This window comes from Metarhizium acridum (genome assembly GCF_019434415.1).
Source record: "Metarhizium acridum strain ARSEF 324 chromosome Unknown scaffold_587, whole genome shotgun sequence".
Taxonomy (NCBI): Eukaryota; Fungi; Ascomycota; class Sordariomycetes; order Hypocreales; family Clavicipitaceae; genus Metarhizium; species Metarhizium acridum.
Window position 1 is genome coordinate 706,471 of NW_027094049.1, and position 19,647 is coordinate 726,117.

General features: G+C 52.5%; 5 protein-coding genes across 5 annotated transcripts; 2 read left to right on the plus strand and 3 right to left on the minus strand.

Moving 5' to 3' along the window:
- Positions 1-8,575: 8,575 nt before the first annotated feature.
- J3458_021978 (uncharacterized protein) lies at positions 8,576-9,633 on the plus strand (the record flags this gene model as incomplete). Its single annotated transcript, XM_007814708.2, has 2 exons — positions 8,576-8,832; positions 8,955-9,633. 2 exons carry the CDS (start codon positions 8,576-8,578, stop codon positions 9,631-9,633), a joined length of 936 nt encoding a protein of 311 aa, XP_007812899.2.
- An 849-nt stretch (positions 9,634-10,482) lies between these two features.
- TRM9 (tRNA methyltransferase, has a role in tRNA modification) lies at positions 10,483-12,153 on the minus strand. The gene has a single exon (XM_007814707.2). The coding sequence runs from the start codon at positions 11,240-11,242 to the stop codon at positions 10,571-10,573; it is 672 nt and encodes a 223-aa protein (XP_007812898.1). The 5' UTR covers positions 11,243-12,153; the 3' UTR covers positions 10,483-10,570.
- Positions 12,154-12,984: 831 nt separating this feature from the next.
- On the minus strand, positions 12,985-14,240 carry XYD1 (D-xylose 1-dehydrogenase (NADP(+)); the record flags this gene model as incomplete). The annotated part of the gene is made up of 2 exons (XM_007814706.1): positions 12,985-14,111; positions 14,177-14,240. The coding sequence occupies 2 exons, from the start codon at positions 14,238-14,240 to the stop codon at positions 12,985-12,987; spliced, it is 1,191 nt and encodes a 396-aa protein (XP_007812897.1).
- A 931-nt stretch (positions 14,241-15,171) lies between these two features.
- Positions 15,172-16,295, plus strand: J3458_021981 (uncharacterized protein; the record flags this gene model as incomplete). The annotated part of the gene is made up of 2 exons (XM_007814705.2): positions 15,172-15,564; positions 15,630-16,295. 2 exons carry the CDS (start codon positions 15,172-15,174, stop codon positions 16,293-16,295), a joined length of 1,059 nt encoding a protein of 352 aa, XP_007812896.2.
- A 787-nt stretch (positions 16,296-17,082) lies between these two features.
- Positions 17,083-18,327, minus strand: DYS1 (Deoxyhypusine synthase; the record flags this gene model as incomplete). Its single annotated transcript, XM_066122864.1, has 3 exons — positions 17,083-17,148; positions 17,205-17,990; positions 18,121-18,327. 3 exons carry the CDS (start codon positions 18,325-18,327, stop codon positions 17,083-17,085), a joined length of 1,059 nt encoding a protein of 352 aa, XP_065972085.1.
- Between the last annotated feature and the right edge of the window lie 1,320 nt (positions 18,328-19,647).

Consider the following 19,647-nt stretch of genomic DNA (forward strand, 5'->3'; position numbering starts at 1 on the left):
TGCGGCTGGACAAACATCATTACTGAGGATCAGGCAGGGCTCAGCCGCTTGACAACCATTGCTGCACAATTAATCTGGAGCAACCACTAGGCCGGCAGATTTTGCGCATCACATCCAGGATGGTGGCCCACCAACTAGGTTCTGGCGGCGCTGCACCTGTCCGAGCAAGGGAATCGGTCAATATTAGGTCTTTGAATGGGGCTCGCTTCCTCGTCCCCGGAGCCGCCTGCCATCGTCCTTGATGGTGGAAAATTGCGCCATAATAATGCAGTAGACGGATAAGCAACCCTCAACCAGGAATCATGAGTTTGGTCAGGAGTCTGTGTGCCCACCGGCAAGATGCCGCGACACCAGGTCCCAGGTGACGGGTCTCAATCTAATACTAACAGTTCCTCGGTTGTCAGAAGGAGCTAAGGCTTATATAATTCGGCCTTTGCCCGAAGGGCTAGCGGCCTATAGGACGGAGTGCAACAGTCATTTGCGAACCGTTGAGCTATGCTTTCTCTTGGGGGCTGGATTACCACTGTTTTTCCCTTTCCTTGGTAACGAATTTCTCCCAATAGGTCAAGTTGGCTGTTTATTAAATTCCCCCCGCCGGGGGGGAAGGAGGGGGGGGGGGGGGCTAGATTCTTTTTTCTTTTTCTTTTCCCTTCCAGCACTCCTACTCGGCCCTTTACTATAGTGCAACAACCTGTGGTTACGAGGGGTTCCTGGTTCCTTGTTGAGCCATCCTGGCACCGCAAGAAGCAATGACGAAGCAAGTGGCTCGAAAGAGACTTGTTTTGCTCTGATAGTTTGATGTACTATGCTTGGATCGCTCTCGTGCAGTCCGCGAAGGTCCAAGACACTCACCGCCGGACGTCAGTGTGGCCCAAGTTGGTGCAGAGTATGCCCAATCGATGATTGCCATGATATGCGCTGTCTTGGGGCACAATCAAATCAAGCAGTTTGTGCAGCGGCCTCCACGTCAAGCAACATGAACGACCACCATTTTGTTGGCCACCACCTCAGCCACGGACCGTCGGGCTGTTTGGCGGTGAGGTGAAGAATCATCGCCAGAAGTTATACCGACTATTGCCTATTGCCTGCCACATTTAGTCATAGAGGAGCAAAGCAAACAATTAGGCGCTAGAGCTGCGGTTCAGCCATCATTTCACCCAACGTCAACGCGATTTTTTTCTTCTTTGCGCTGTCAAGCATATATCATGCAAAGTACTCCGTACTTGGACGTAGTTCAGCTGGCTAGGCGGTCAGGAAGACAAGTTGCCGGGGATGTGCTAAGCTATTATGTCGGATTTTTATTGCTCGTGGGCCCGCATCTTGACAGTACGGCATTGTAAACGGCTAGATTGTATGCAGGTGTGTTTCTGCTACTCGGTCTAAGGAATGAGATGGCAATTATAATAATCGGTTTAGGACTTGCTAAATATCCTGCCGCGGTCGCCAAGGTGGCTGCCGTTGAAGCGTTGAATGCAGAGGAACAAGGAAGACGCACCCACCAACCACGATGTCTCAGTGTCATAGTCCAACCAACTGTCGTGGCTCCTTCCTCCTCGTTAGGATGAACTTGGCTCGTGCGTTCCTGCCAACGTGCATGTGCTCCCTTCCCTTTGGGCTCACTTGCTTGAGTTCAAAGACGCCACAAATCCTCATTATGGAGCATCACGACTGGACCTCTCCTTTGTCACCATGCGCCCAGTCAGGCTTGTGTGGTGGACCGACAGCACGGTTAACAGGGGACGCCAATGTCTGCATCTATGGGGCATTTCAAGTGTCGCACATTTCTCCTTCGCAGATGCTGTTGGGCTCTAGTGGAGAACGAGGGGTGGAGGGCGAAGAGAGAAGACGGGACGACAAGATTTGGAGTCTTGCTTGGAGGGGATCGGGACCAATGCCGCTACTGATGTTGCCTTCTGGGCTCTTGGTATGTCAATTATGACCATCTTACCCACATCCACCGTCTAATCTGGAAAGGATACTTGCACGGTTGCATCAGGCGTCCAGAATCTTGCCGGCAGCCAAGGCACATGAGGACGCTGCATTAATTGCTCGTCAGGCTGGGGCAAATCGGTGTGGTGGCTTGGGCAAGAAAGCGTGTCGTGATGAACGGGTTGATCATGGTTCGCAGCCCATCAACGAACCGTTCGAAATAGCCCTGGTCTTGACGTGGACTGCCAGGACACCAACGATGCACCCACCATCGTGACAGCCTAACGTTTGAGCCAACTCAACCTTTGACCGCCAATTCGGACACTGGTCCAGTGACAAGTCGGGGATGTTTCCGGGGAGCGCGGCGTCATGCGCGTCAAGAGGTGTGAGCAACTTCGCCCGTTATTCGGTTCGGGCCTTGGGGAGCCTGGCCAACTCACCATGTATTAGTGTGAGCTGTGTCACCAACGTAACAGACATGACGAAAGGGCCGGTGCTGGTCATTTGGCTCGGTGCTTGCAAGAAGAAGAGACCGACGGCAGCTAGGCTACATACCAGTTGGAAGAGCTAGCCAACGATCCTAGATGGGGGCCAGCCTCATATGGAAACACGGCCGTTGAAGCATAATGCATAAATTAGCCTGAATTTGTCAGTCCGAGAGGCATGTGGCATTTCGAGTCAATGCCATAGTACAAGTGTCAAGTTGTACGTGGTGTCTCTCCAACCACCCAGTCGCACACAATGACTGGCACGGCTTCTCTGGGGCCGTGATTTTTATTTTTTTTTATCTGATTGCACCACAGGTACGGAATAGATGACTTACATATGTATGTTCAATACGCAGAAAACCCGTTCTCCATACAAGCCGATGAGCTAAGATGCAGTGGGTGCTATGCATCTCGCGTGACTAGGCCTACATGATGTAGGTGACTGCAGCCAGGCGGGTCAGATCTTCATCAGCAAGGATGCCACCCAAGCGTACACAGAGCCTGTACTCAGTGCTGCTTGTGCAAAACGCGAGTTGGGTGGCGGCGGTCGTCACCTCCTCAAGTACAATCCCGGATCGCATCGTGTCGCATCGCATCGAATCGGACGTTGTTGCACCAGCACCGCGGTGGGAGGCTTCAGATGCTTGGGAAGGCTCGGGATCTCGGTGACCCCACCACCTCCAGATGAGTGTCGTCATAGGCGGTGGGAAACAAACAATTGTCCTCTTCTACAAAGGCACAATTAGCTGCTCTTTCCACTGCTTGCGGTCCATTACTGGCAATCGTCAAGTCGGTAAGCATAGATATGGCTTCACATACGGTGCTCTGGCGGAGACGGCCTCCATGAACCATTCCACACCCTGGTTCGGTGGTGGGTATATACTGCAATCCTCGAACAGGAAAGTGCAAAGAAGCATGTTTTTAGGGCATGAAGCCAATGCTCATAGGACCAACGCCTATAACGCAGCAAAGGGCACGGAAAACGACAGATACGCCATCAAACGGTTTGAGACGATGCAAATCATGTTCGAAACTCGAGCCCCTGGCAAAAAGGAGCAACGCGAACCTCCTCCCCTGGCCAGGGCCATATGAGCGCCGAGACGAGGTTCAACGTCACGCATTCGGCTCTGATCGTTGTGAGGAAGGTTAGTCCATGTAACGTCTACCACTCACCCCCTTTTCCATGGACAGGAGTTTTTTCTTCTTCGCCCGTGTCCCTGCCAGTTGAATGAAATGGATGATAGGCCTAGTAAGACACAAGTGAAAACGTACGGCATCGAAGCATTGGTGCTGGCATGTATGACTTCGTGGCCTGCGCTGTCCAACGAGCTACGGGTCGCTAGCTTTGCCCCAGGAGTTCAGCGCCAGCCCCAGATGCAAACAGAGGATTGACGCTAAGGAGGGAGGGGGCCTGGCAACAGCATGCGAGGATCAGCTGCCCGAGAAAACCATGTGGAAGCTTGAGATGCTGGGACGGGAAGGAAGGCGACCCAACCGGCACACACAGAAAAATTTTAGCCAGCGGCTGTTGAGAAGCGTTGGACTCCAGCGTCTCCCACCTCGAGACCTAAACCTAGGCATAGCGGGATATTCGTGGGTGGAGGGGCGTGTTGGCAATCTTGTTTGTTGGGCCAGGTAAGGTTGGAGATGTAGGTACCCAACGGGCTTACACAAGTGGGCGGCGAACGAACTACTCCAACTTGCACACCGCATCAGATGTTGCAAGGCACAATGCTCTGGAAAAGGAAAGACGATGAGTAGCTAGTGGAGTTGTACCGCATGTACGCATTTGTTCTGCTCGACATTCATGCAGCAGCACCCACGAAAAGATCAAACTCGAGCTTGCGGACACGCTAGACACTAGATACCGGTCAGGGCACTTGCGAGCCAGGTTGCCGTTGCTACTACGATAATTGTCGACCGTGCGTCTCAGTGGGAGAACCTTCTCAGTTAACCAAATACGTTCAAGGACGGGGTCAAATAAGGAATTTCTGCTGCATGTCTGATGCGTGTGAAGCGCATGCATGGCGGGCAACGCAGACACTGACGCGCGTAGGTGTTGGAGGATCAACTGTTTGGGATTCAGAGGGTCCGTCTGCAGTTTGTCTGGTGTGATAGCAGAGGGGCGTGTGTATCATCAGTCTACCTATCATTGGAAGGCATCCGACGAGCCTGAAAGGCAAGATAACATCGTCTACTGCACATACGCGGAGAGTTCATCGTCCACCATCGGAACGAGAGCGGCTGACGGTTGTCGCCAACGGCTGGCTGTAATGGTGGCGACGCCAATTTGGCAATCCACCTACCAAGTTGACAACCAAAACCACCGCCCGGAAGTCGGACTCACCCTTCATATGCGTCATATATTATTATCCGTGGCGGAAGGCAGCACGGAGTACCGAGTAGCCGTTGGGTTCGATGCGCGATGGGTGCTGTTAAAAAAAATCCTGTGACGGGACCGCAATTTTGTCCAGCTTGACTCAAGTCGGGCAATATAGAAGAACCCTCGAATTGAACAACTAGAGAACTTCGGGGTCCGCCCGAGAACCTACTTGTCGTGCGTGAAAATACGGAATCACTTATTTATTGATTTGGAGCTTGAGAACCCGACAGAAAACTTGAGAATTTTGCTTGGGGAAAAGGGGGGGGGGGGGGGGGGGGGGGGGGGGGGGGGGGCGCTGGGACTAACCTGGGAAGTAGCTGATTCCGCATGAATGTCCAAAGCAGCATCATCACAGAGCCCACACTTTCGATTAATTTGTCTGCCACAAGCATAATGATGTTGACCGTGCAAGGCACGGCACAGCACTGGTGGCGAGCCTCAAGAATGGTTGTACCCAGCTTGGCTTACACGTCTCGGGTTCGCCTGAATCGTCTTGGACCAATGTCAAACTGTTATATTGAATGAGCTCGTTGTGAAGCGCCAGACTTAGAAGCCTGGAACGTAGCCCCAGCCTAGTTGTGGCCCGAGATTTGCGCTCGCTCACTCCGTGGACCCGGCAAGTTTCCTTGAGGAACCCCATATAGAAGCCTTGGGTCTTTGGCGTTTGAGGTTGGAGCAGTCCTTCACACCGCTCGCCCTGAGCGTGGATTGATGATGTGCGAGTCTGGATATTGCAGAAGAGCCGAAGGGGGCCAGTCAAGTATACAATAGCTACTAGATATGCAAGTAAGGACAATGATTTGTGGATTGAATCGGGGGAAAAAGGTTTTCGTACAATATCTAGGGCGCATGACTGGATTGTATTTGTTGCACAAGGCCAACGCCATGCAAATGGACAAGTTGTAAAAAGTCTATGGTGCACGGCCCACGGGCAACGGGCTGCGTGCGTGGCCCAGATGTCGGTTGTTGATGTCAAGTCTGGTTTGTCTTGGGTGTTCTTCGGCGCTTGCCTGTCAACTCGTGTCCCGACGCCTCAATACCCCCATGCCCCATGCCCCATGCCCCACAGGCAATCGCTCTTCATGTCGGCTGCCCTGCTTGGCCCACCCCCCATTCTGACTTCATCCTCTGGCACACGCCCCTTCCTTCAAGATTGAAGCGTGAAGCGCTCAACGGCTGCCACCGCATTCATTACCCACTGCCCACCGCCGCCCACAGGGCCACGACTGGCTTGAATACATCCCAAAGACGCATGGCTTCCCATTGACACCAGGTTCCTTGGTCTCTGGTTGCCCATGCATTGTCGCGCTAGGTAGCCCTATATTGGATGTAGCTCATTTGGAACCCAGCCAGCTAGCAATCAAGCAAGCCTTTCCTTTCCTGCGTATGTACGGAGTATTATGTATGTACTGATAGCCGGCGCCTCGGGACGCTGACAGGGCCAGCACAAGCTCGAGGACTAGGATTGGGTGCCAGGAGCCGGGAGCCGGGTCGTGAGGACTTGAGTGCTCACTGATATTGTATTGCCCAGTGTGGTACCCCGTACTCCCTCCGTACACTCATGCTGTTCAATGTTGCCCATTCCTGCTCCTTCCTCCTGGTGGTCCTCGTGCTCTTGCCCCATGTTGCTTGCTTTGCCGACAGAGGAAAGAACGGAAAGAACGAGACAGGCAACGTGACCTGCCGTCTCACCGGCATTGTCTCGATTTTGGAACTTGCAGCTTGCCATCTTCCTTGCTTCTCGAGGACACGAGTACCAAGTACCTCGACTCGTATATAAGCATGCAGGAGCTCTAGGCATACTTGAGAGGTACCCAGGTACTCAAGCCTGGTAATAAGATGATTCCCCTCGATGTTATATCCCAACCACCAGGTCGTGCGCACCTAGCGAGAGCCGGCGGCCACCTGATATCCTCAACCCCAGATGCCAGAGCGTCGGCCCTGGAGGAACAAGGCAGGTACCAGACACCGTATTGTATATATTTCCCTGCTCCTTATTGTACAGAGATTGCTGCGCAATACTGTACATACCAAGCAAGGTCTGTATGTATTGTAATGGCCATGTCGACACACCCAGTCTCTTGGACCGCCTTCGTTGCTTTTGCCGCTTTCCTCTCCTGACCCCTGTCGGCGACCCTCTTTGGAGGCCATTTTCTCTTCCATCTGCAAACCGAACCAGCAAGCTCCCGGCCGCGCAGGCCCGCCTCGTCCCTGCACATGTGCAGCGTGTGCAATGTGCTCACACCCCCCTGCCTGGTCCTGCCCTGTCTGCCCTGACCTGCCCTGTCCTGCTTGATGCCTCATCCGACCATGATTGACGTTTCTCTAATTTTTTTTTCTTTTACACGCTGTTGCTTCTTGTTTCCGCTTGGCAATCCTTTGCCCGAACCCATAACTGCCAGCCCGTATTGCATATATTACACATATTGCACGTATCAAGCATACCCAGGCCCCAGGCCCCAGGCACCCTGACTCCATACTTAAGTACTGCTCCCATTACAATACACACTTACATGCCGCTACGCGTGAGGCCGTCTTCTTCTTTGTTCCATCCCAACCGGCGTCTATTCCGGACTCCATACTTTGTTCCATCCCAGCCTGCCTACCTACTTGAGTAGGTATTATGGAGTGCCCTAGGGACTGTCCTTGCTCGTTTCCCAGCGTCTGGTTTGCCTCATCTACGCTCATCTCGACCCCATTGGTGGATGGCACACCCCAGCATAACCAATCATACGGGTAAAAGCCATTTATAAACACAATCAACAAGGAGTCGATGTGTCCTTGACCAGCCCGAGACATCTCGGATGCGCTTCCTCACCTTCTTCCTCTCCTTGGACAACTTCTTCCTTCACCCTTCTACTACACCATACCTGCTCAGCCAGTCCAGTCCTTAGCCACCAGCCTTGGATCGAGATAACCGTCTAACCATCCAAGCCATCAAATCGTCAATCCTCCAATCCGCCATTCCGTCACACATTGCCAAGCCTTTGAACCTTCGCACTCGCCATCGCCATCGACGTCCGGTAGCAGCTTGAGTCATTATACACCATCGTCACACATCTTGCTCTCTTGGTCGTTTCAGCTTCCTCTATCTGGACCATATTTCTCCTACAGAACTACAATCTCGAACTCTCCAACTTGTACTTTTCTGTGCGCTCCAAAAATTGACACGACAACTATAGAGCCGCCAGGACCTTCATACACAGACACGCACGGAAACCCGAGGTCCAGATCAATCACGACTGCTCTACTCGATAGATTCCATTCCTACCTGCGACACACACCTAGGCATATCGTTTCCCCTCCCCCCTCCTGTGTGCTGGTACACCGCATTGTCTGAGTGACTCAATCCGCCCCAAAGAAGACCAGCCCTTTTAATCCAAAGCAAGTGTCAAAGCCCAACGGGTGACGCCTGTTAGGCAGTCAGCAAGAAAAACTGGCCCAACTCAAGAGCCAGCCTTTGCTCTGCCTCCCGCGGGCAGAGCCACCGTTCGGCGTCATCAACAACGGCGACATCGGTTTCATACGCGGACACCAAGCCTCTGTACACGGACATTGTGCCGCTACAAGAGGCAGCACGACCATCAACGTGGATATAACTTCACTCCTAAAGTCTTCTGACTCAAATGAGTCCCAAGGCTATTCTCACCAACCCTTGCGCGATCCAGCACCACCGGCCCATTCGATTCCGACGTTATCTGCCCATGGACAACCACCACCTCCACCATTAATTCCAGGAACCGGGGCCGTGCCTCCTCCACGACCTGTCAGCTCTATGCCGATGCCAGGTCCCCGACGTAGCATGCCACCTCAAGGTTCAGATCTGCCGGTCAAGAAGCAGAGCAAGTGGTCACCCGAGGAAGATGCCCTCATCATTGAGCTACGAGGCAGCGGGATGAAGTGGGAGGATGTGTCGAAGCGTCTCCCTGGAAGAAGTGCCATTAGTTGTCGGCTTCACTACCAGAATTACCTCGAAAGACGTAGCGAATGGGACGAAGAGCGCAAGAATAAACTTGCTCGACTTTATGAGAGGTAAGGCGTTTCTTTTGTCTTTATATGCTTTTTCGGCCCGTGGCTGGTGTTTAGTAGGACAATCATTTACGCGCCGCCACCGTGCTACATGCCCAGACAGACAAGGTCTAACAACCCAATAGGTTCAAATCAGAGATGTGGGCTAAAGTGGCTGAAGAACTTGCTGTTCCCTGGAGGGCTGCAGAAGCAATGCATTGGCAACTTGGCGAGGCAGACATGGCTCGAAGGGCCGGAGTGGTTCCTTTTTCTCTCGCGGCGGTCAATGTCGAAGGCGGTCATCGAACTGCACCACCACGAGCTAACATTCACTTCCAGCCCCCCGACACTGTCGGTCGACATATCACTCCACCTTCTCCTCGAGCGATATACGCCCGAAATCCTCCTGTCTCAGCAATGCCTGCTGGTCATATACCAAGAGGCGAAAATGTTGGCGCGCCGGTCCCCCCACCCCTCGCAGGGGCTGGGCCAGCGCAGGGATCCATGACGGAGCAACACGGCGAGTTTTATTATAGCCCAGGGCCTGTCTCTGTCGGTCCTGGTCTTCCTCCTATCCAACACCAAGGGCAGCCACGGAATCCTGGACCATTGCCTAGTCTTGCTGAACTTACAACAGGTGTCAGTCCATATGCGCAACAACTCGATCGACCACGTTCAGGGCGTCTGACTCCAGGTCCAAAACATGGGATGCCGATACAGACTCCCCCCAAATATCACCAACAGCTTGATGCGGCCAGAGTGAAGCGCAGAGCGAGTCCAGAAATGATGAAACGCGAGGGAAGTCATCGACGGCGATTGGGATGATTCAGGGCTGATTTCCTTATTCACTTTCTTTTCTTCTTCTTCTTCTTCTTTTCCTTTCTTTTACGTGGTCTAATTTTTTTTCCACATAATTATGGGTCTAAATCATGGGAAAACCATTCAAATTAGAGGGAAAGCGAAATTTCATGGGATACTTTGGAAGGATTTAAAGCGAGCGATTATGCATACTGGGAGCGGCGGTATTTGTTAACGACACCATTCACTATCTTTTTCATTTTTATTTCTTTTATTTGTGATTCTTCAATCAAGATACCACTAAGCTATCATCGGTCTGTGGGCTTCTGGTACAATAGGGAAGGGATGGGGGTACTGAACGATGCGGATATGGGGGACATTATGGTTGGAATACAACAAGCACTGGGACTGGGTGCATTTCTTGATTTCAAGAGCTAATACGGGGAGTTGGATTGGCTGAAAGTTGGAGATTTATGAACTGTACGTATAGAGGCATGGGTTGGAAAGACAAAAAGGTACTACATAGAGCCGTTATGGCAGTAATTTGCATATTTACAGGATGGGGGTTTGCTTAAGTTGATGTTTTGTGTGATGAGCGAGGAATTTGCCCCGACGGACTGAGCCCATGTAGTTGAGCATGGCAAGACCCAAAGTTTGCCAGTTTGGCGGTGTATTTGGATTGGTAGGCGTCTATTTCAGGGCGGCCCGTTATACTCCGCAGAGTTAGCCATTTCGTTTCATTCGTTCATATTCACATGTATCTGACATGTTGATAATTGCCTAATTGACAATCTAAGAAATTAAGAAAGTGCCATGCAATGCCAACTTTGTCCAATGACTTTGACGCACACACGCACCACAAGAGGCAATCTGCCATTGGCCGTCCAACACTTGATGTTCTACGTAGTAGTTATATTATATGTATATATATGACATTTCATATTCACACGCCGCCACGCCAACATCACCTCGTATGCCCAAAGATGACCCACCAATTATCCCTCTCATAGCCCTTGTCACAAACCTCCCCGCCGGCGGCAACAACGTCCTCCTCGAGCTCGCCCTCCCTAAACAGGTGATAGTACCGCTGGTGCGTCTCGTCGGTCTGGGCGCCCTTCCTCAGCGTCACCCACGGCACCAGCGTGTCCTGCTGCGACGTCTCGTCCCACCCCCTCCTGCTGGTCTTCTGCTCCAGCGCCCACACGTACACGAGCGCCCTGCCGTGCGGAGCCAGGCAGCCCAGCATCTGGGCCAGGGCGTCGCGCCGCCGCTGCCGCGTCGACAGGTGGTGGATGACGGCGATGCAGATGACAAAGTCTACCGACCGGGGGCGGTAGGGGAGCGCGAGGCCGTCGGCGGTGACGACCTCGGCGCCGCGCTCGGCGCGGGCGAGCCGCGCGAGCGACGGGGACCGGTCCGACGCGAGCATGTGCAGCGTCGGGTTGACGGGTATGTACTTGCCGTTGCCGCAGCCGACGTCGAGCCCGACGCTGCCGGCGGGGAGGGACGTGAGGAACTGCTGGATGAAGGGCCAGGGCTTGTGGCGCGTCGCGCTGAAGTGAGGCGCGATTGCTTCGTAGACGGCGTGCACGTGGGCTTGTTCGTAGGCCGCCGGGGGGGAGGGAGGCGATGACATGTTGGGCGATTTGGGGGAGGATGAGATTTGGTGCCTTTTTTTGGGGGGGAAAGGGGGGTTGAGCTGGCTGGAGGGTGCGGGACGCTGTGAGATCACGGCGTGGACATTTCAGATGGAGCGTGGGAGTTTGGCGTTGAGTTGCGTGGCTGTGGGCTGGTGTTGTTGAATACGGTTGACGGGTTGGTGATGGGGGAAGGTTTCTCGTTTTGGTGTTGAGGGGTCAGGTGAGCCCGCTGATGAGTTCTGCCTAGCTTGTTCGGTCTACACGGGACGATGACGACTTGTGCACGAGGTTTCCGTGCTTGATGCCATTTACTTCCTTTTGTTTTCTTTGCTCTTTTCTTTTTTTGACGATTTACGCACTGGCAGCTGTACGCGTGCTTCAACACATGGTGTTGACATGACGTCGAATCCCCTCCCCACCCAATCACGTGCCAGACCAGTCGCAGGTATGTAGTAGTACCCTCACGTATGTGGGAAAAAAAAATATAAGACCACGCACCACCACGCGAGTCGTATTAATGCCTCTGAACCACCACGACTTGCAACACGGAATCTCAAATTTGCAAGTTTCGGCCAACCTTAAATACATGGGCCATGCGAGTGTGAGGCCTGTCCCACCCCCCTCTCTACCCTGCTTTTTCCCTTTCCCCCCGTCACTGCCCAATCCTTGATGCCTACTCCCTACAAAGAAGTCTTCCAGAACTATACGAGGCACTTCCTTACGAGAACAATTAAGAAGAGTTCATCAAAAAACCTTCTCGTGCTCAGGCCCGTAGGCCCAGACACCATTCAAAATTGGGCAACAGCGGGCACACACGCCCCCTTGTACCTGGTCACGAACGCCAGGTGGACTTGACACATGGGACACCTCATCCACGCCGCAGGGTGTTCCTTGACGGGGGTTGGGGGCAGAAACTTGACTGGGATCCCGGTCGTTTGGGCGGGGAGAACTAGGGGGAGGGGGGAATAATACGGTACGTGACGAGATGAGTTTTGAATACTCCGTAGGGCTTCGGCTTCGTCTCCTTTGTCTCGGAGCATTTTGGGTTTTGGGACTTGTCCTGAGGTTGTATTCTACTAATTTGGTAGATTATGCGGTTTTACTCCGTACGGGAAAGTTAGAATTCCTGTGTCAGTTGGAACTTGCTGCTTTGGCCATGTCGCAACGGGTGGGCCGGTGCGTTGCTGAATATGGACGAAGATTAAAGCATATGCGGTGATGCCGTGGTGAGAGAGTGGCGCCAGTTTTTGGTTTTATACCCTTGACTTTTTCTGAGGTGAGAGGTTTAGAAGAAAAAGAGGGGCGCAAAGGGAGTAAAAGAGGAAAGAGCGAATCCGACAATTTGTGTACTATTCGTCAGCGGCGCAATGGCACAGCGATCTCGTGTTAAAGATGGGCCGAGTCGAACAAAGGAAGAAAAAAAGGGTCTTGGCTAGTGCCTGCATGAACGACCATATGAGGCTCGGGTTGGCCGAAATGGAAGAACATGTCTAAGACAAGAGACGACGGGCGGGTATGGGGACTGAAGAAAAAAAGGAAAGAAACGTTAAACTGATTGGGCAACGGTGGGGAGGGGAGTCTCTCGTTTTCTTTTCTTTCTTTTCTTTCTTTCTTTTTTTTTTCTTGTTAATCCTTGTCATCTTAGTTACACACCCTCCTTCTCCTTGGCCACCCCGCCCGTGCTCTTCTGTAATTGTAGAAAATGCTCGAATACTTGCTCCAAAGAGATGATTGATAGTTACTTGTTCCCCGTGTTCAGTGGGCTCTTTGCGTCAAAGACATCCGTGGTTATCAGGTCGGGGTAGGCGACGCCGCCTTGCCTGAGGGCGTCCTCCATGGTTTGCATGATGACAATGCTCTCGTCCCATGGCATCGTGGCGCTCTGCTGCTTGCCGTCGCGTAGGCACCGTGCGCACTCGTCTGCCTCCCAGAACATGCCGTGGCCCCAGTCGCCGCGCGCCGGGTCCGTGGGGATCGGGCACTCGACCACCTCGACGGTGCCGTCGCCGTCCTTCTTGATGACGCTGTAGGAGAGCGGGCGGTACGCAGGGTGCAGCACTTGGATCTCGCCCTTGGACCCCTGGATGCGGATGGCCGGCGCCGCCGTCGAGTCGCCGTGCGGGCTGGTGCCGACGAGGATGGACGTCGTCGCCACGCCCATGGCCCTCGTGCCCGGGAAGTGGCAGATGATGCTGGTGTTTTCGTCGGCCCCCGTGCGGTACTGGTTGATGGCCGCGAGCACCCGCGGCGCCTCCTTGGTCGCCGATGGCTGGACGTGGTAGAGCGTTTGGAAGACCCAGGTGAGTGCGTAGACGCCGAGGTCGAGGAGCGCGCCGCCCGCGAGGTCCTTGTTGACCATGCGGTGCGTGTCGGGGAAGCTGACGATGCCGTCTGTCTGCGGCGTGTTTTCGTTGAGCGAGAGGTCGGCCAGCGTCCTGTAGACGGTGCCAATTTCCCCACTGCTGATCAACTCGCGGATCTTGATGCTCAGCGGGAAGAATCTGGTCCAGACGGCCTCCATGAAGAACAGCTTCTTCTCCTTGGCCTTGGCGACCAGCTTCCTGGCCTGGCTCGCCGTCACTGTCAGCGCCTTCTCGCAGAGCACGTTCTTGCCGGCCTCCAGCGCCAGCATGGCATTTTGGAAGTGGTGGCTATGCGGGGTCGCGACGTAGACGATGTCGACGTTGGCATCGGCCACGAGCTCGGCATAGGAGCCGTATGCCCTGGCCGTCGACGGGCCGTCGATCTTCTTGATGAAGTCGGCGGCGCGGTCTGCCGAGCTGGACGACGACACGGCGACGATTTGGTGCTTGACGTCGTGCACGGAGCGGGTGGCCGGGTCGGTGAGGAGGTCTTTGCAGAAGGCTACCTGATGTTAGCTTGGACGATGGCTGAATCAAGAGAATTTTGATGGAAACGGCGAGGCTTACTCTCTGCGATGCCGCCCGTGGCCATGATGCCCCATTTGACCGTGTATGGAGTTCCGGAGGCCATGTTTGTATTGCTTTGTCAGTGTGTATGTTGGCTTCTCTTGTGGAGCGGTGGCAACGAGGGTTGTTTGGGGTGGTTTTGTATGATGACTGCAGACGACGACGGCAATTGTTGTAGGTTTATAATGTAACAGGCGGCTTGTGGTCCGAATTGCGCAACGAGCTGGTTTAGCCGCCCCAATCAGGAGTCCTTCACGGATGGAGATGAAGTCATGGCGCGGGAGCTTCAAGCTACGTTAAACAGATGGCGGGGCTCGTGTGGTCACTGGTGACATTCTGAGAGCCACTGGGTAACTGTTCCATATTGTGCTGCGTTTTTCTTTTCTTTTTTTTTTTTTTTTTCTTTTTACTTTTCTTTTTTCATGCCGTGATGTTTCGTCTGTCGAAGCAAGTTTCAAGCGTGCCCATCTCAACCTATGCTTACAAAGTCCAACCCTCGGCCTCTTGCGCATTTTGGCACTAATTCCATTTTCCCCCAAATTGGAACGAACTGGCTTTCAGAGATTTTCTGCCGATTCAGGCTGTGAATCTAAGTAGTGAGCCTTGGCTGAGAGGGAATCCGGCAGCTGGCATCCTTCGAGGAGACGAGGAATATGAGGGGTTAATGGCGGGGTAGATTCCATGTTCCGAGCCCGGCGCCCACTTTCCCTGCTTGTGCAGCGATGAAGTGGGGAGCAGGAAGCTACGGAAGCCGTTTGTGGATGTCATCTCCGGCCCCCCAAGGTCAACGTTGCCTCTGGTCGTCGCTTCATGTTTCCGGCCCTGGAGACGCTGGTGGAATGAAATCTATGTCTTCTGGCACTTACTGATGCCGTAAGGATACACTACCCGTGTTAAAGCCTTGCAGTAGTACATGTCGCTATGAAGTCGTCGATACCTCGGAGCTCGGAATGGGGCTGGAGTGGTCGTTAATCAACTGAGAGCTTTACCCAATCATGTCGGCGCCCAGGACCACTTGCTTCACTTTGCAACTCCGACGCTGGCCACACTTCTGGCAAGATTCCCGTGCTAGATTGCACTTTTTGTTTCCTTCCCAGCTTCCAGTTTTCGCAGTTTTCGTCATGGCTCAAGCTGGCGTAGGATCCCAGGCTTCTCGCCTCGCCAAGGACTTGACCCTGGCCGGCCAGTCCGCCACCACGATCCCCAAGCTGGTATATGGCACGGCGTGGAAGAAGGAAAGGACCGCCGACCTGGTATATACCGCGCTGAAGGCCGGGTTTCGTGGCATCGACACGGCTGCGCAGCCCAAGCACTACGACGAGCTCGGCGTGGCTACCGGTGTGAAGCGTGCCATTGCCCAAGGCATCATTAAGCGCGGAAACCTATTCGTATGCACCACATCCATCGAGGGAGCTGAGTAATAGCATATACGACTGACCTACACATGTCGTAGATTCAAACCAAATTTACTGCTCCAGGGGGCCAAAACCACATGGCGCCATATGACCTCAATGCCCCTCTAGCCGAAAAGGTCGACCAGTCGATTCGCTCCTCACTGAGAAACTTCACCATTGAAGGGGAAGAGCCATACCTGGACAGCGTCGTGCTTCACTCGCCCATGGACACGATCCAGGACACCATGACGGTTTGGAAGACTCTCGAGTCCTACCACCCCCGAACGATCCGCAACATCGGCATATCCAACACCACCCTGCGCGTGCTTGAAGCCCTCTACACCAACATGACCGTCAAGCCGTCGGTGGTGCAGAACCGCTTCTACGACGGCACGGAATACGAGACGAAGCTCCGTGCTTATTGTCGCGGCAAGAAAATTGTATTCCAGTCGTTTTGGACCTTGAGCGCCAACCCGGCGCTGGCGAGGAGCGAGCCCGTGAAGCTGGTGAGCCAAGGTGCTGGTGTTGAAGTTGCAGCCGCGTACTATGCGTTGGTGATTGGACTGGAAGGTGTTGTGGTTTTGGACGGGACGACAAACGAGTCTCATATGAAGGAGGACCTGGAGGGACTGGAAAAGGTGGGCGTATGGGCTGAAGGGCCTGGAGCTTCCAACTGGGCGTCTGCACTGGCTGCGTTCAGGGACTTGGTCGGCAATGAAGGATAATCTCTGCAGGGTAGGAGAAGAGATGAACACGTATGTGCAGTGATGTAAACGCGAAATTGGTTGCTAGGTCGTTGTGTGGCCCCGTGGCAAACGACTCTTGACGTGAAGGGGTGCAAGAATTCTGAGAGGCGGTTTACGTTTAGGGTACTCAAACAAGTGCGCGTCCTCGATCGTCTGCCTACTATTCTTCAGTCTTCACGGTGAAATGAAATCTTTGCAATCCGTTTAGAATAATCGGCTAGTTAGGCCACATGGACGATCCCCTGTGGCGCATGGCGAGATTATTGCTTTTTGTCTGAGACCTGCCTAAGCTTAGATCTGCGCCAAATCAGCTTGGACCTCATCGATACAAGCAATAGATGCTACGTACTAGAATGTGCCCACGTTATTTCAGTGTTTCTTTAGGATCGATGAGGTGATGCAAAATCAGAGGTGAATGATAGAGTACGAATTGAAGCATCGTACTCACAGTCTGCTACCGTGTGTGCCGAGTTCCCAAGTACGATACAGCCACACGCCAGCACATTACAGTAGATATAATAGCATCTCTTCGTGATATATTGGCTGTCCCAGGTCTATCGCGGATTGGACAGTAAAACAAATGCGGCTGATAAAAAAAAAATAAAGTCAAATAGTATATGACACGCTGAAAAGTCCTTGTCGGCTTTGATTGCCCCGACCAGAAACAGGAGTCCTGAGCGATGGTACTCAGAAGAATATGGGATCCTTGGCTATCGTGTATTAATTCGACCACTGGCGACGACTAGTCACCAGTGCGGCCATTTCATTACAACTCTTTGGCAAAAGTGTTGGCAACGATAAATGGGAAGCAAGCAGTAGCCTCCATGTGTACCTTGAAATTGTTTAGCATGCTAAATCGCAACCCTCCATGGCATTGCATAGACTTACCTTGACATTGTCCGCGCCTATCTTGATCTTGCCCCAGGAAACGGCCTCGTCAGGCCGGGCGCCGGCATCGCTGCCGTCAAACTCCTGCGCGGTGTTAATGTACACAGCGCTCTCGGCGCCATTCCTCATCAAACAAGCATTCGCAATGTGATGCTTCACAATACCACCTCCCAGAATAATCATGCCCGCCCTCTTGGCCCTCACCGAAATGGTATTTATCCTGCGTATATCCTCCACAATGTCGATCTTTAGTTGCAACGGCGACGCCTTGAAGGTGTGAAAGTACAGCATGTCTCCCAGACTGCCATCCGTCAAAGCCGGACAGAATACGGGGATGTCATTCTTCCACGCCCAGTAATAGACGGATCTTTCGTCGTTGATTTCCTTGCCCAGCCTGTGGATGATTTTCGAGGGCGTCCAGTTGATTTCCTCGTCGGTGCCTTTGCTGGCCTCCTGCTCCTCGAGCATCTTGTCCAGTAAGGGGACGACCCAGTCTTCAAAGGCGCAGTAGTTGGCATTGGGGACGACGAGATTGCCGATGCGGTTGAAACCCCTTTTGCGGAGGTCAGCGCCGGGCGCGGAGAAGGAACTCATGTATGTTGTCCCGCTGCCGAGGCACTTGATGAAGTCTTCCTCTATGCCGCCGGCTGTAGTAACGATTGCTGAGATGTGTTTGTGTTGGGCGAGCCAGCGGAGGGTGCCGCGGAGCCCGGAAGAGATAAGGTTGGACGTGTAGCCCAGGAATATGGTTGTCTTCTCAGAAGTATCTGGGTCTTTCCATTCTCTCTGTTGGGATTGTTAGAAGCGGCTTATCGTTTGGAAAAGCCGGGAGGAGGGTTGTTGCGGATGCATGCTTTTATTAGCTGGTGATGGTGGGGGAGAAGAGGTGAAGAGAGGATGGAGCATGTCTACTTGCCATGTCGTTTATGATTCGGATAGCTTCAGCCATGCTTGATGCCTGAAAGCCCATGTGCCGCATGCCGAGGAAGAGGTCTTCTGCGGTAATGGGCCGCTTGAGCTTGTTGAAGTCGAGCTCTTCAACGGGTTGCGAGCCCTCGGGCATGGCTTCTGACTTCACGAGCACTGCATCGGTGGCCTGTGAGGGCGGCGCATCCTGGGCCATGATGGCGGCTGGGGTATGATGTTGTGTTGTGAGAAGTGGCGAGCGGGTGAGTGGCAGGCTATTTCATATGGTTTCGCGCTTTGATATTGTGTCTATCGCGGCTCGTGATGGCGAAGCTGTGAGTCTTGAAATTCGGACAGTAAGTTACAAAGTACTTGGTATCCACATTTGCATTGTGTCGAATTTTTCGGCAGCTCAACGTCGCAGGGGAATAGTGGGCAAGCCACTGTGGCAGGCAAGCAGGGCATCCGGAGTGCACCAGCAGGGTCCAGGCACAGGGCGCTCTCTACGGTTGATGGCGGGCATCGATTGATGTTGCCGGCGGCCTAAGTACTACCTACAGTGGGTCGTAGGTAATTCCGAGCAAAGCCCCATTTCACACTAAAACTCATATATTTTATTATTAATTATTAAGCTTAATAATATACTAAAAAAGGTTTTTAAAATTTAAATAAATTATTTATTACTTGAAATTTACGTAAATAATTTTTATTTATTTTTTATTATTTTATTTACTTACTTATAAAGCTTTAAAAATATTAAAAGTACTTTTACTAATAAATTTCTTAGTAAAAGTACTTTTATTAACTTTAAAGCTTTATATTATATTAAATAATAAAATTTAATATAAGAAAATTATATATATATAATCTTTAAGTAATTTTAAATATACAAAAATATTTTTTTATTTAATATAATAAGATATAATATAATTATAAGCACTTAAAAAGTAAGAGTTTTAGTGTAAAATAGGGCTAAACTCGGAATTACCTGTACCCACTGTAGGTAGGTACCCAGTACCCAGTACCCAGTACCCAGTACGTGCGTGCTTGACACCTGGGCCCTCTGTACTCCGTACAAGCCCGGGCATCTGCTTTGTACATGTGTAACTCGGCAACGGCCGTCGATGTTGAGCCTGGTTGGACTAATTAATTGGTTCCTGCCACTGACTGGCCACGCGAGCGGCTGCAGACCCGATCAATTGGACCTGATATCAACGTTGGAACGCTGACTGGTGTCGGGACCAACTTGATAAGGATATGCATCATGGCTGCGCCGGAAACAGGGCTTGGAGCATCCGCCAATATTAAGCGCAACATTCTAGCCTTTATGATTTCATACATTAATAAGCTCAGACTAGCTCCGTGTCTCCTTTTTCTTTTTTTACGCTTGATCGAGGGCAGTCATCGTCTCAACACTCCCATTGAAATCGAAAGACCCAACATTTGAACCCAGCCAAGGTCGCTCAGCACACGGCCCAATCACCGTCAAGTGGCCCAGTACCCGAGAATAGACTAGCGCCACGGCGGCAGTTTCGTT

Coding starts and splice junctions, on each gene's coding strand:
- TRM9 (XM_007814707.2), bottom strand. CDS start 11,242: ATGTCATCGCCTCCCTCCCCCCCGGCGGCCTACGAACAAGCCCACGTG.